Source organism: Equus asinus, chromosome 1 (assembly GCF_041296235.1).
Source record: "Equus asinus isolate D_3611 breed Donkey chromosome 1, EquAss-T2T_v2, whole genome shotgun sequence".
NCBI classification, from domain to species: Eukaryota; Metazoa; Chordata; class Mammalia; order Perissodactyla; family Equidae; genus Equus; species Equus asinus.
This window is the reverse complement of record NC_091790.1, coordinates 131,570,087-131,584,411: the sequence shown is the minus strand read 5'-3', so window position 1 is coordinate 131,584,411 and position 14,325 is coordinate 131,570,087. Positions and strand designations below refer to the sequence as shown.

Sequence of the window (14,325 nt, the reverse complement as noted above, 5' to 3'; positions counted from 1 at the left end):
GCAGGGGTTTTGGTATGTTTTCCTCATTGCTGTACTCCAGGTGCCTGGAACAGTGCCTGGAACTTGAATAGGTACTTAGATATTGAATGAATGTTGAATACGTCTGTCCCCTCTTTTACTATTTGCACAATAGTGAAATGTAATGTAAGGTTTATGAGCACAGGTAGCTGGTCTCATTCACTGTTGTTGCCAGTACCTAGAACTGACCTCGACCTTTATTAAGTTCTTAATAAATATGTTTTGAATGTTGAATGAATGAATGACTGAATCCACCGACTTCCCTCTCCAACCCAGGCACTGTGGTGAGGTCATGTTCACCTTCTACCCTCTGAATATTACCTCAACTACTGTCCTTCCAGCACTTTCTACTTACTTGTCCTGGGAAGCCCAACCCTTGTCTTTCACTGCTGATCAACCTTCCTTCTATGTGGTGCTGGTTCACCTTTCTCTCTTCCCTATCAGCATCTAACCAAACATTTTCCGTTTCCTGGTATTTAAACAGCTCCCGATATAGTTAGTTTATACCTCTGTCTTATGTTTGACCTGATGTGTTACAACATTTTTTGTCTACCTGCTCCTTCACTGTAGCTCCTGAAAAGTCTTATTAATTTTACATTCCTAAAACCAATAACAGTATCTGCTTATGTTGTATATTATTATATTGTATGCCTAATAAAGGTGTCTTTTATTAAGTCTCATTTTTATCCTTGTACCAACTATGTGAGGCTTGCTGTGTATATGAATACCTTCCTCATCTTATAAATGTGGAAAGTGAGACTCAAGGTTACTAGTAAATTTTTTCCCCCTCAAGGTCTCCTTGCCTGTAAGTGACAGAGCTAGGACATTTCATGGAGGCCTTTGTCTTACTCCGCATTATGTACCCTCAAATCTTCTCACCACTTTCTCTCCAGAAATCAGTCTTGCCTCATGTCGCAATTAAATGTGAGGTTCTGAACTATTTGAATGTCCTTATTCTTGGAAAGTTGTTTGTGTCTGGTCTCACTCTTAGCTCGTTTCTTCTAGCCTGAGATGAAGAGACCGGCCTTTGCCTGTTTGAGAATCATCCTGCCTTCACCAAGTTTTATTATGAAAATTTTCAAACATACAGAAAGGTAGAAAAGTAAAATTCACACTCATTTACCCATCATCTATATCTAATAATTGTTAGCATTTTGCCACACATTTCACCTGAAATTATAGATTTCATGATGTTTCATGCATAACTTCTTCAGTTTGTATCTCTCAAAAACTTTCCTATAAAACATTTTCGTATAAAACATATTACAATGATCATATTTAACAAAATGAACAGTAATTCCTTAATATTATGTAATGCTCAGTTCATATTCAAATTTTTCCAATTATCTCCAAAAAATGTCCTTAAGAATTGATTTGTTCAAAACAGGATCTAGTCAATAACTGCGTTTGTGTATTGTGTCTTCTGAGAAGAGAACAGTTTTCTCCTCTTTTTAAATGACATTGACATGTTGGAAAGACTGTACTAGTTGTCTTATAGAGTGCCTCATCTTCTGGACTGTTTTTATTGCCTTTTTATGGCATCTTTTAACATGTTCTTCCATGCCTTGCATTTCTTATATGCTGCAATTTAGGTCTAAATGTTTTAAATACATTCATGTTAGGTATTTTTGGTAAGAAAATCGTGTAGGGGATGCTGTGTACTTCATGTCTCATTACATCTGGAAACATCAAATGTCCAGGGTATTCTGCCTTTTTATGATACAAAGTTTGATCACTTGATTCAGGTGGTGACAGCTTGGATCCCTCCATTGTGGAAGGATCGCTATCCAGTTGCAACCCAGAGGGATCTTGGGGTATCATGGGATATCTTGTTTCACCTCATGGTTATAGCATCCACTGGTGATCCCTTGCCTCAGGTTCTTGAAACAAATGTTTTCTTTATTCTCTAGGATGCTGCTGCATCTCAATTTCCTTCCTGTATTTTCACCAGTCATCTCTTTGACGGATTTACCTGTACACATGTGTAAGACTTCATTACCTAGTCCTCCCTTGACACAGCTTCCTCCTCTAGTAACCATCCTCTTTTTCCTTTTGCCCCAGGTCATCAAAAGGATAGTCAACATGCTGTCTCTACTACTTCATCACCACATTACTCTTTTTTTCTTTTTTCTTTTTTAATTTAAGTAACATTAGTTTATAACATTATATAAATGTTAGGTTTACATCATTATATTTGATTTCTGTGTAGACTGCATTATGTTTACCACCCAAAGACGAATTACCATCAATCACTGTACACATGCGCCCTGTCACCCCTTTGGCCCTCCTCCCTCCCCACTTCCCCTTTAGTAACCACCAATCTAATCTCTGTATCTATGTGTTCTTTGTTGTTGTCTAAATTACTCTTAATCTCGCTTACTCTTTGTCTTTTCCTGGATGATTTTATCTACTTGCATGCTTCTGCTACGTATGCTAGTGTCACAGAACTATGCCTCAAACTCTGAATTCTCTCCACATGTTTCCTGGATAGCACTTCCAGGATGGGCGATCAAACAGGACCTTTCTTGAAAACCCTTGCCTCTTCTGGTTTGCCCTGGCTCAGTGAAGGGTGCCTCTTTGTCACTCAGCTTTTTCTCGCTGCTTCTATACGTCACCCTGCAGCTTGGCAGTTAACACTGCTCTTGGCAGTTAATCACAGTTAACAATGCTCTCTAAGCACACTGTGATATTCCTGCTCTGCTTACCGTTCGTTCTGGCTGGAATGCCTTCCTTTTTGCTTCTAAATACTTGCTGAACTTTCAAAACTGGGAGGAAGCATTACCTCCTCTGTGAAGCTTTTCAACAAAGGATGGAATGCCCATTTCCTCAATTTTATGTCTGCCGTACTTTGCACACTCTGCTGTCAAAGCATGCAGAATATATATTGCATGTACTTCTTTTGCTTATCCTTCTTCCTTCTTTTTAAACACTCTGAAGGCAGGAGTTATCTCTTTGGTATTTATCTCTGGCTTTTATCATTCATTGAATAGGCACATAGTAAATGTTTATATTCATGGCCTGCTTGTTTTTATTACACCCAATGATTAGTTTTGGAGGTCAAGTGTCATGTGGGGGTGGTGATGAGAGAAATCCTTGCATGTCAACTATCTTCTCCTCCTCTGTTGAGGAATTTGATGTTTTGTCCGCTTCAGTACAGCCTCTGAGAGAAGATAAATGGTTTCTGCCCGTCTCTTTCTCCATTTTTGTGGGTTTTTTTTTTTTTTTTTTGGTGAGGAAGATTGCTCCAAGCTAACATCTGTTGCCAATCTTCCTCTTTTTTGCTTGAGGAAGATTGTCCCTGAGTTAACATCTGTGCCAATCTTCCTCTACTTTATGTGGGATAACACCACAGCGTGGCCTGACAAATGGTGCTACGTCCCCACTTGGGATCTGGGCCTGTGAACCCTGGCTGTCTAAGTGGAGCGTGTGAACTTAAGTACTATGCCATGCGGCCGGCCCCTCCTTATTTGTGTTTTTTTTTAGGAGGTGGATGAATGCCTAGTTAAGACAAAGTAAAGAGTGGCAAAATTTAGCTTGTGTTTCAATGAAACATGAAAAAAATTGCCAGAAACATATTCTCCCCCTTAAAAGTCTTAATTTATAAAGAGAATGATGTTTTTAGATTATGGAAAGTGTATGTCATTAGCCCAAACTTAAGCTCACTCAATTACATTTTTAAGAGCTAGAAAAATTTTAAATGCAAATATCTAAGAGTATATTAGATATTCTTCTTATATCAGACTTCTATTTTCGCTAATTTTATAGTTCAGCTTCACTTTTTCTTTCCTGCTTTATGGACTGCCATTCACTACTGCCGAGAATTATTCTGCTCTTTATATCTCCACTTGTCGATTCAATACTTGTTCCCACTTATTGCTACTGTCAGTCTCTTCTTAGCTAACTTTAGGATTGATTTCTGTTTCTTTGTGAAGCATACGTAAGTTCTAAAATCTTATTTTCTGCTGCTGTGTCTTTTATGTTGCCTGATCTTGATCTTTGTTTTGTTTTGTTACCTGATCTTGATCTTTGTTTTGTTTTATATTCCCTGCCTAGTTGTTAGTGCCATCGAGTCCATTCCGGCTCCTAGCCACCCTGTGTATAGTGGAGTGCAGCTCTGTCTGGTCTTTTTCTCCATCCTCTCACCTTTTGGTGCTGTATCAGACATGCTCTGCTGCTAGTCACAGGGTTTTTGTGACCATTTATTCAGAAATGGGTGGCCAGGTCCTTCTTCATAGTCTGTCTTAGTCTGGAAGCTCTACTGAAACCTGTCTACCACAGGTGACCCTTCTGGATTTGAAATACCCGTGGCATAGCTTTCAGCATCACAGCAACACGCAGCTGCCACAGTAAGACAGACAGATGTTGTGGTTTCCTGCCCGGGAAATGAACCTAGGCCAAGGCAGTGAGAGCGCCAGATCTTAGCCACTAGACCACCTCCCTGCCTAGACCTATGACTTCCTACCTAGTTTCCTCCAGATTACAAACTTGCTGAGTACAGACATGGTGAGTCCACATGACAACCATCTGCCTCGGTTTATCCACAAACCACCACAGCTGACTTCATCCTGTTTCTGTTTTTTTCTTTCATTTGGTTTATCTTTTGGTCCTTAACTAGTTCCTTGAATTATACAGGGGAAGTATTAATTGCTTCCCAAATGGGCCTGTCACAGAGCCTGAGCCCATTCCTCTTACTGCGTCCTGTCCTCTTCTTATCACTTTTTGGGTCCAAAGAATTGTTTCTTTCCTCCTTGTGACTTGTCCCCAGTTAAAGAGATTATGCAAACCTGTACTGGTCAGTCATTATGGCCACATTCTATCTTAGAAAATCTATTCTTTGGGAAGCATACATCTAGCTCATTCCTTTTCTCTTCCTTCTCACTGTTGAGGCCTAATTACATTAAAATCATTTTACATTTGTGCTAATGCCGTTATACAGCACACCTTTGACCCAAGCCACTTTCTTAAAACAATAAAACATGTTTCCTCAGTCGTGTCCATAGAGGGGCCTTTGGCAATCAAGATCTTTCTTGATTAAAAAGTTTTGAGATGAAAGGTAGCTTCTCTTCTTGGAAATCAGAGCAACAAATACTATATTTCTATTATTGTACCATTAAAGACTTCTACAATTTCTCAGAATGTTCCAAACTTCTCATCAATCCTCATATGTAAGAAGAGAGGACAGACTGAGTCCAATATGAAAAAGTAGGTCAGAACTCAATAGAAGAATCAAATGCCCATTTCTTTTTTTTTTTTTTTAAAGATTTTATTTTTTTCCTTTTTCTCCTCAAAGCCCCCCGGTACACAGTTGTATATTCTTCATTGTGGGTCCCTCTAGTTGTGGCATGTGAGATGCCACCCCAGCGTGGTCCGATGAGCAGTGCCATGTCCACACCCAGGATTCAAACCAACGAAACACCTGGCCTCCTGCAGCGGAGCGCGTGAACTCAACCACTCGGCTGTGGGGCCAGCCCCCAAATGCCCATTTCTAATTAGGCTATTGCAGTAGTTAAGCTTGGGCCAACGTGGTAGCAGTAGTAGTCTGAGGATATATTTGGAACGTGGAGCAAACCATCCATGACACTGTGCTAATTGTACCTGTTCTCTACATTTTCTTTCTTTTTAGTTTCGCTATTCAAATTGGCTTGATAAGTTGTATATGTTGCTGGGGACTACGGCTGCCATCATCCACGGAGCTGGACTCCCCCTCATGATGCTGGTTTTTGGACAAATGACGGATAGCTTTGCAAATGTAGGAAATGTAGGAAACGGGTCTTATCCAAGTAAGTATTGTTTGTGGTACTGATTTTATTGGAAGCTTGAGGAAAAATGAGTCACTTAGAGTAATGTTTGTGAAGCCCTTACTAAATGTGGACTAGTGTGTTTAGTGCTGTGGGAGGTAGAGGGGGTCTAAGCTATAGTTCACATTTGTCAAGAGTTTGAGAAGATAGTATTCACAAGCATTAGAATGCACAATGGAAGTGCTGGCAGAGATACGTAAAAAAGAGACAGCTCTATGAAGTCAGAAATATGCCAGAAAGTTTCAGGAGGAGGTATAGGGACCTAATCTGGACCTTGAATGATAAGTAGTAATCAGTTATGAGATTCTCTGACAAACTGGATATGGGTGATTCAAAATCATACAGGAGTCCAGGATGATTCTAAAGTTTTAGCCTGAGAAACTGGATAAACTGATGTAGTTACCATCAACTGAAATGAGGGGGGTGGAGGGAGAGTAGGTTTAGGCAGTACATACCAGAAATTTAATTTTGGGCATTGTTACAAGTTGGGCTTTTTGTAAATAGATGCTAAAATGGAGAACTGAGGCCTAGAGAAGTTTGTGTGTGTGTGTGTGTCTATTGGATAGTTCATATACAAGAACAAGTGGGAAGAGAGAGTATTTGAGTGCCAATGCCCAAAGTTAGGTAGATGAGGAGGAGAAAATTTGTGAAAGTTTTCTTCTGATTACTGTAGTTTTCTTAGTGAAGTAGCAAAACATTTGGCTGGTAAAGAAAGGAGATCTAAAACAATCCTCCAAGAGAGTGGGAAAGTGAATGGACTGCTGAAATAATCTGGGTTTCATACACACACTCTCACACTTGATTGAGGAGGGGCTGGTTGAGAGCTCTGAGCTTCCAAGTCGCCTTTGGTTTAGCCTAGATAGATAGATTGATTGATTGATTTTTTTTTTTGAGGAAGATCAGCCCTGAGCTAACATCTCTTCTCTTTTTGCTGAGGAAGACTGGCCCTGAGCTAAGATCCGTGCCCATCTTCCTCTATTTTATATGTGGCACGCCTGCCACAGCATGGCTTGCCAAGTGGTGCCATGTCTGCACCTGGGATCCGAACCAGCGAACCTGAGGCCGCCAAAGCAGAACGTGTAAACTTAACTGCTGTGCCCTTGGGCCGGCCCCAAGATAGATTGATTTAAACTAAACTACCTAAAGACTTACAACCTGGCGATGCTCAAGTAGTAGAAATGTTGAAAATGCCTGTTTAAGAATACACTTGAGAATACAGTGACACCACGAAGATTTTACAATGACCCTTCAAGTTTTGGACCTTTAAGTCTCTAATGAATGCTGTGTATCCTTTCCCCAGCAACGTGCACATAAATCTTCCTACCAATTTGGGGTATTTATAGATCCTTTTATACATGTCTGTGGGTCCTGAGAACCCCTTCTTTGTGATCCTGCAGAACAAGTTTACCCTGAGGCAGGATTACTTTAGTTTTGTGAATGCAGGTAATGAGCTGGGCCAGAAGATGTTATAGTATGTTTGAGTAATGTAAAATTCTTATGGATTTATTACGCACCTTCGTGGTATTCAAAGGGACCTGCCAAGAGGTGTTGTACTACCTTTGGATTGGCAGCTTGCTTTTATACCATTTACCAAAGGAAGTTCTCAGTGTTCTCTCTGAATTCATTGGTTCCTATGCATGCTATAGTTGGCAAAAAGTAGATTAGTTAAAGTGTATCTCTACAATATATTATAGAAATAGCAAAAAAAAAAAAAAAAGATAAACAGTACTTGATGCATTCTAGGTGCTTAAGAAATGGGATGAATAAATGCAAGACTGACTCAGAATTTTGTAGGTGAAAAAGAGCCTAGAAATTATCTGGCCCCAACCCACGATTTTATAGATGTAGAAACTGGTGCCCAGGAAGTTGAAACAATGTGGCCACGATGGAATTGCTTGCTAGTTGACAGAGCTGAGTTCCTGGGCCAGGAATCCTGCCTTTAGTCTGGTATTTTTTCCCACTCTACTAGTAGTTTCAAACTCTGCCTAAAATTGTAGCAAATGCCAGCATTTTTCACTTGGTCTTTTCTCTCCCTGAGAGACCATTCTGTAGATTTGCTTATTGGAATGTCAGGCAGATCAGCCAAGAGGTACAGCTCCTCAGGCCATGTGAAAGCAGCACAGGTGAGGAGATTGTAGCTCCTGGAGTCATTTCTGTCACCTGCAATAAACCCAACCACACTGAGTTGCAGGCTCTAGCCTGGGAAATGCCAGAGGGATTGATCATTGAAACAAAAGGTCCAGATTTCTCTTGCTGGTGGTTGACAGAGCTTCCTGCACCAGAAGACTGGAAATCATAGTGTTCTTGAGCTAGAACGGACCTTGTAGATCATTTAAGTCAGTGGTTTACTAACTCTTCTTTAATTAGAAACACTCCCCCCCACCCCCCCACCCCCGCCCTAGTGTAAATAACATCTGACGTGGAAGCTCATCAGGTAAAACAGCTGAAAGTGAGGCTTCCTAGGTTGAAAGTGTTGGAGGGGAGCCCAGGCCAGGGTCTCTGCTGATTGTCTGCTCTCCTGCCTCCGGGCAGCAGTGTCGAGGTCATTCCACATAGAGCCCACCGCATATATACCCAATTGCACCCTGGGCCCAGAGCCATCCTCATCTCATCTCTTGCCTCCCCAACTCTAACTTGCTAACTGCTCTCTGTGCTTCCATTCTTACCCACTTGTGTGCAGTTCTCCACACACTGTCAGAGTGAGCTTTTCCAAACACAAGTCTCGTCACATCTCTCCCATTGGTTTTCTGTAGCGTGGAATAAATACACATTCCTTACATTGGCCTACATGGCCTCCTCCTGCCCCAGCAGTCTCATTGCTTATTACCTCCTCAGTACAGCCTACCACACTGACCTTCTTTCTGTTTTGTGACCACTCCCATCTCCTTCCTGGCTTGGGGCCCTGCAGAAACTGCCGCATCTATGTCTCTGTAATGGCTTCTTATCATTCAGCTCTCACTCAGAAAGACCTTTTGTTCCCAACCCAACCCAAAGTCAGTATAGCATCACTGCTTTATTTACTTATTAAGATTTATTACTCTAAAATTAATTTGTTAGTTTATTGGTTTGTTTATTACAGCTTCTCAAGTGGGAAGAAAGGCATAAGGGGAAAAAAGGAAGTTCCTGAGAAAACCTATCTTAGCTATTTCAGCAGTGGTACCATGTCACATGAGGTTTGAGCCCTGAAAGTGACAGGATTTCATCCTTGCACAGAAATCCAATGAGATTAGAAAAAATGACTCTCTCGTTCTAGGTTGTGTCCCGAGTGTCTGGAACAGTGCCTAACATGAAGGCTCTATGGAAAATGGTTTGAAAACTAACTATGATATAATCTCATTTTACCAGTTAGGAAATCACAAATGTATTTATGCTATGTACTTTTAAATTTATGCTGTTCTTAAGTGTTCAGTAGGTAAAATAAGTTAACCTTCTGAGGTATTTGGGTCAGATAGAAATGTAATGTGATTCTTAAATGATATGGAGTCTTTAGGCAGTTTGGTGGGCACTGTTTAGTTGTAGGTTTCTTTGAAGTCTTGCTTGGGTAGGAAGATGGGATCTACTGTATCTCTTTGTAATCTTATGATATGTGAGACACTTGTATACAAAATAGAATGATTGGATGGACTATTTCAGTAAAGGGTCTGCATGTGTGGTGGCTCTGTGAAACCACTTGTACATCTTTGGGACAAGCTAGGTTACAGCAGATAGAGAGGCTGTGCACTGAGGATACAAAGATATGTAAGATATAGTCTAGTTCTCTAGGAGCTGACACCAGTGGGAGTGGGCGGAGGAGATAGATATAAAGCTTCATATTTCTATTCTAGCATTGACTTAGTAAATTGAATTGTGTATCAATTACTGTGGAATTCTGTGACAAGCTGCATCATTCTGCTTGGGGTAGGCCATTTGAGAGAAGGTCATATTTGAGCTCACTCATGGAAGAAGAGTCTTTTCCACGACAAAAATTGTGTAAAAGGCATTCCAGATAGAGGAGAATGAATAAAGGCTTGGAGGAAGAAAGCTGTCATAAGTTCTTTAGTGCAGCTCTCAGTGTGTGGAAAATATTTTTAGTCTAAAAGAGTGGAGCGTAGTCTCGTGAAATTTAAACAAAATGTTTTGTCATGCTCAGTTTCCCCTCCAATCGCCAAGGGCAAAGGCTTCAAGAACACAAAAGCCTAGAGGAAACTTAGGCACCGTTTTCTTTTATGCTGCAGCACTCCTCCGTGCAGACAGTGACTGCAGTACCCCGGCTACTGGAATGAGGAGAAGGGTGTGGGTTAAGAAAATATCTGGAAAATCATTGGTTGACATTTCAAAAGTGTTATCCTGTCATGTATATTGTGGCAGGATTGCAGAGAGACTAATATGACATATTTTGGATGTTGGACTTAGTCTTTTATGCAGTAGACTGTCACTGAGGTTTATTAATGGGAGCAAGATGATTGCATTTTTGTTTCCAATGGTAAAATCTGGTGACAATATGAAGACCTGATTAGAACAGAAAGATCAGTTAGGAGGCTCTCGTTAGAGTAGAGGGAAGAGATGATGTGGACTTGAACCAGAGCATTGACCATGAGGAAGGAGAGGATTTGGGAGTGCAGATATGGGAGTCACTGAAGCTGCAGGAGTGGCTGAGGTGACCCTGGAAGTGTGCATGGAATTCTGGGAAACACCAGCATGTAGGAAGGAGGGAGAGCACAAGGAACCAGTGAATGAGCCTGTAAGAGAGGAATCAGAGTGGTGGAAGAGTCAGGAGAATGAGGTTCTGGAAGCTGGAAAAGGAGATGGTGGGCAAGAGTCTAAGCAAGTATTTTATTAAAATAAAAGCTACACTTAAGTGTTTGGCTTTCCTTTGCTGATTATTTGCCTGATACTGTTATATAGCCCAGAGAGTTTCTGGCTTCTCCCACTGAAAAATAATGTTAACTTTTGGATACTGTTCAAATATTCTTCTTTATAACTATGGGTTTGGGCAGTAGCCCTTTGAGATCCACACAAGCAATTGGACTATATCACCTCTAAGGTCATTTCAGCTTGAAAGTTTGGATTTTGTGAAAGCATGCCTAAGGGTAAGAATATTATCAGAAGCTCAGAGAGGAGGGAAAAATCTGGGACAGAGAGGTTTTAATTAATAAAAGTTGGCTGGCGGAAAAGAAAAGTTGATTAGAGGGAGTCTAAAGAACATAGCGTCTTTATTTCGTTCTTTGGTCAGTAGAGATGATCTCTGTCAGAGGACCTGCATGCTCCATTTTCATTCTGACTGGTACACTTTGACACTACTGAGGCACAAGTAAAAGGTACTTGGTGCTCGAGTTGGTTTCTGATGACTGAAACTATATATACATACATATACACACGTGTGTGTGTAATGTATAGTTGTATGCATAAACACGAAGGAGTCAATTTTGACCTTGAACATAAGGTTTTACTGTCTGAACTGTGTAAAAATGACGGTAGACCTAGAAGCTACCGTTGCCGAAGAGCGTTTGTTGAAATTCTCTTGGTCCCTTATCTCTAGAATTGGGAAAACTGATAGTAGCAGTGAGTAGAAAACAGAGATTTAGTTCAACTTGAAAATTTGTCTTGATTTGGTAGTGATCCACACTAGTGACAATTAATACCATTTGGAAACAGTTCCTGGCTAAATAGATAAGACAGTAAATCCCTAAGGAGAGATCTTCCAAGACTGATTTGGAGAATAATCGTCACGCAGCTATTTAGTATCCTGGTTTATCTTTGAACATATGGAGCAGAAGCAATCTCAGAAGTGGTTAAAACAGTCCATCTGGACTCATTTACTCCCGCATTGACACAAGGTGAAGCAGTCACGGTTCTCCGCTACATGTTTTGCTACGTCTCTGCGTCTCTTTCTTACTCCCTTACTTTCTGCGTTACCCCTAAATGGAGTCTTCCCCAGGGTTCCAGCTTGGTCGCCCTTTTCTCCTTACCTGTCATCCTGTCCTCAGAGGTAAGGAGAAATGACTTTTTTCTTTTTTTGCCCTAAATTTAGCTATGGCCTCTAGCACATGACTCCTAAGTCTTCAGACCTGAGCTCTCTCTAGAATTCTAGAGCCGCAACCTGAAAGAGAGGGATCAGAGTGGTGGAAGAATGAGGAGAATGAGGTTCTGGAAGCCTGAAGAGGAGATAGTGGTATCTTGGACATCTTGGATAACTGGACATCTTCAACTGAATGTCCCAAGCACCACAGAATAAAAACCTTCAAAACGGAATTAATAATCTTCTCACATCTGACTAGACCTGCTTTTTTTGCTGACTTCTCATTTCCCACCAGGGCACCATCATTCTTCAGATGCTTTGACTCGAGGTCTTGATCGTTTTTTGTTTTCACTCTCTCGACTTCTGTGCCATCAGTTGCTAAGGCCTGTAACTTTTCCTTCCCTAAATCTTAGTGGTACTTTCTTCTTTATTATTCTCATTTAGACCCTCTTTCCTTACATAATTGTAGTAGCTCAAGTATCTCAGTCTCTCCCTATTCTAGCTGGCAGCTAGTCATCCTAGACCATATATCTAATGATATCCTTTTCTGCTCAACACCGCTGAATGACCACTCATTTTTATACACCATACCTGCAGGGCCCAGATTAACTTTCCAGACACATATCCACCTCCTCCCATCCCCACAACACACCCCACACTCAAGCCAAAGTGGCATACTCATTGTTCAAACATGCCGTGGACTTTTGCCTATCCCTGTTTTTCCTTTTGTCAGAAAAACTTTTCCTCTTCTTTCCCACACTTGTCAAAATCAGACTCATCTGAACTAGGCTGTCTCATCTTATAACATAACTTTTGAAGTGACTACAAGATTTAAAGTGTGCCTTTCCTGATGATCTGGCAATCTTGATTATGATAATTTATCCTATAAAAATATTTACCGTATATTCATATATATGTGTATGGGTATGTTTAATGGAGCATTGCTTGTAATAGTGAAATATTGGAAACAACTGAAATAGATGCAACTTTGGAAAAATAGATACACATATATGTATATATATACACAATGACATGGAAATTTGGCCACTCAATGTGGGCTGTGATTCTATTTTTTAAATAAGCCTTATGTATATTTGTGTATGTGTATACATGCATACAGTAAAGAAAATCTGAAAAAATGCACGCCAAAACATTGAACGGCGGTCATTGTGTGTGTGTGTGTTGAGAGGGGGAGTGTTAAGATTTTAATGTACCCATCTAAAAATGTCATCATTTGCTATTACTGAATGATGAGCTCACTGGTGTTTATTACATTATTGTTTATATTTTATATTTCTAAATAAAAATAAAAACTGGAGAAATGCAGTGTTAGATTTTAAATACTAGGTGCTTTAGTGTCAAGTATGCACTGATGTTTATTTATCAGGACAGAGACCCTAGAAAAGGTTTTTCTCTATGTCATCTTGGAGTGATAGTTCAGAAAATATTTTAATTCAAGGATGCTGATATTCCTACTGACAGACTGCTTCTTAATAAGTGTGAGTTTCTTCTTGCAAATAAGCTTCATTAAATTGAGTGTGTATGTGGTTACATGTGGCCAGTGGTGAAGGATTTGAATGGATGCCATAATGCTTACACACAATTAAAACTGAATGAGGGGGGCCGGCAGCACCATGGTTAAGTGTGCACATTGTGCTTCGGTGGCCTGGGGTTTGCCAGTTCAGATCCTGGGTGCGGACATGGCACGTCTTGGCAAGCCATGCTGTGGTAGGCGTTCCACATATAAAGTAGAGGAAGATGGGCATGGATGTTAGCCCAGGGCCAGTCTTCCTCAGCAAAAAAGAGGAGGATTGGCAGCAGATGTTAGCTCAGGGCTAATCTTAGTCAAAAAAAAAGAAAAAAAAAAAAAGAATGAGGGGCCAGCCTGGTGGCATAGTGGTTAAGTTCACGTGCTCTGCTTCGGAGGCCCCAGGGTACGTGGGTTCGGATCCTAGGTGTGGACCTACACACCACTCATCAAGCCATGCTCTGGCGGCATCCTACATAGACGATAGAGGAAGATTGGCACAGATGTTAGCTCATGGCCAATCTTCCTCACCAAAATAAATAAATAAATAAATAAATAAATAAATAAATAAATAAATAAAAAAAACCCTGAATCAGTTTCGCCTATTTTTGTGTAAATGTTAAGTGACACAAGTTTGATTCATTTTTATATGCTTATTTTTAATGGAGAACAAAGAGACCTAATGGTATGTGTTTGTTTTGTGGTAATCTAGGTAACGGCAGCCCTACACCTTTCGAGAAACTGGAGGAGGAAATGACCAAGTAATTAGACATTTTCCTTACTATTGTTCAACTCTTCTGTGTTAATCCAGTTGTAGCAGTGTTTAAAATTTTGCATTATTATAATAAAGATTCAAAGTTTTGAGGAGAACAATACCATTGTTAGTTTTCCAAGAGGATATAATGCAGAATTCTTTTGCTTTTTAAGAAAAGAATTTGCTGCATGTGATGTGCTAAAGTTAAGGTTACGACTAGATTAGACTT

The 14,325-nt window shown here is 40.4% G+C and overlaps 1 protein-coding gene across 4 annotated transcripts in view; it reads left to right on the top strand.

Moving 5' to 3' along the window:
* The window catches only part of ABCB1 (ATP binding cassette subfamily B member 1), a 196,120-nt gene that overhangs the window by 119,431 nt on the left and 62,364 nt on the right, over positions 1–14,325 (top strand). For all 4 annotated transcript variants that reach the window (XM_070507709.1, XM_014862406.3, XM_070507707.1 and 1 more), the window contains 2 exons: positions 5,642–5,798; positions 14,055–14,103. In XM_070507709.1, coding sequence (XP_070363810.1) covers positions 5,642–5,798; positions 14,055–14,103 — 206 coding nt within the window. The remainder of the gene's footprint in view (positions 1–5,641; positions 5,799–14,054; positions 14,104–14,325) is intronic.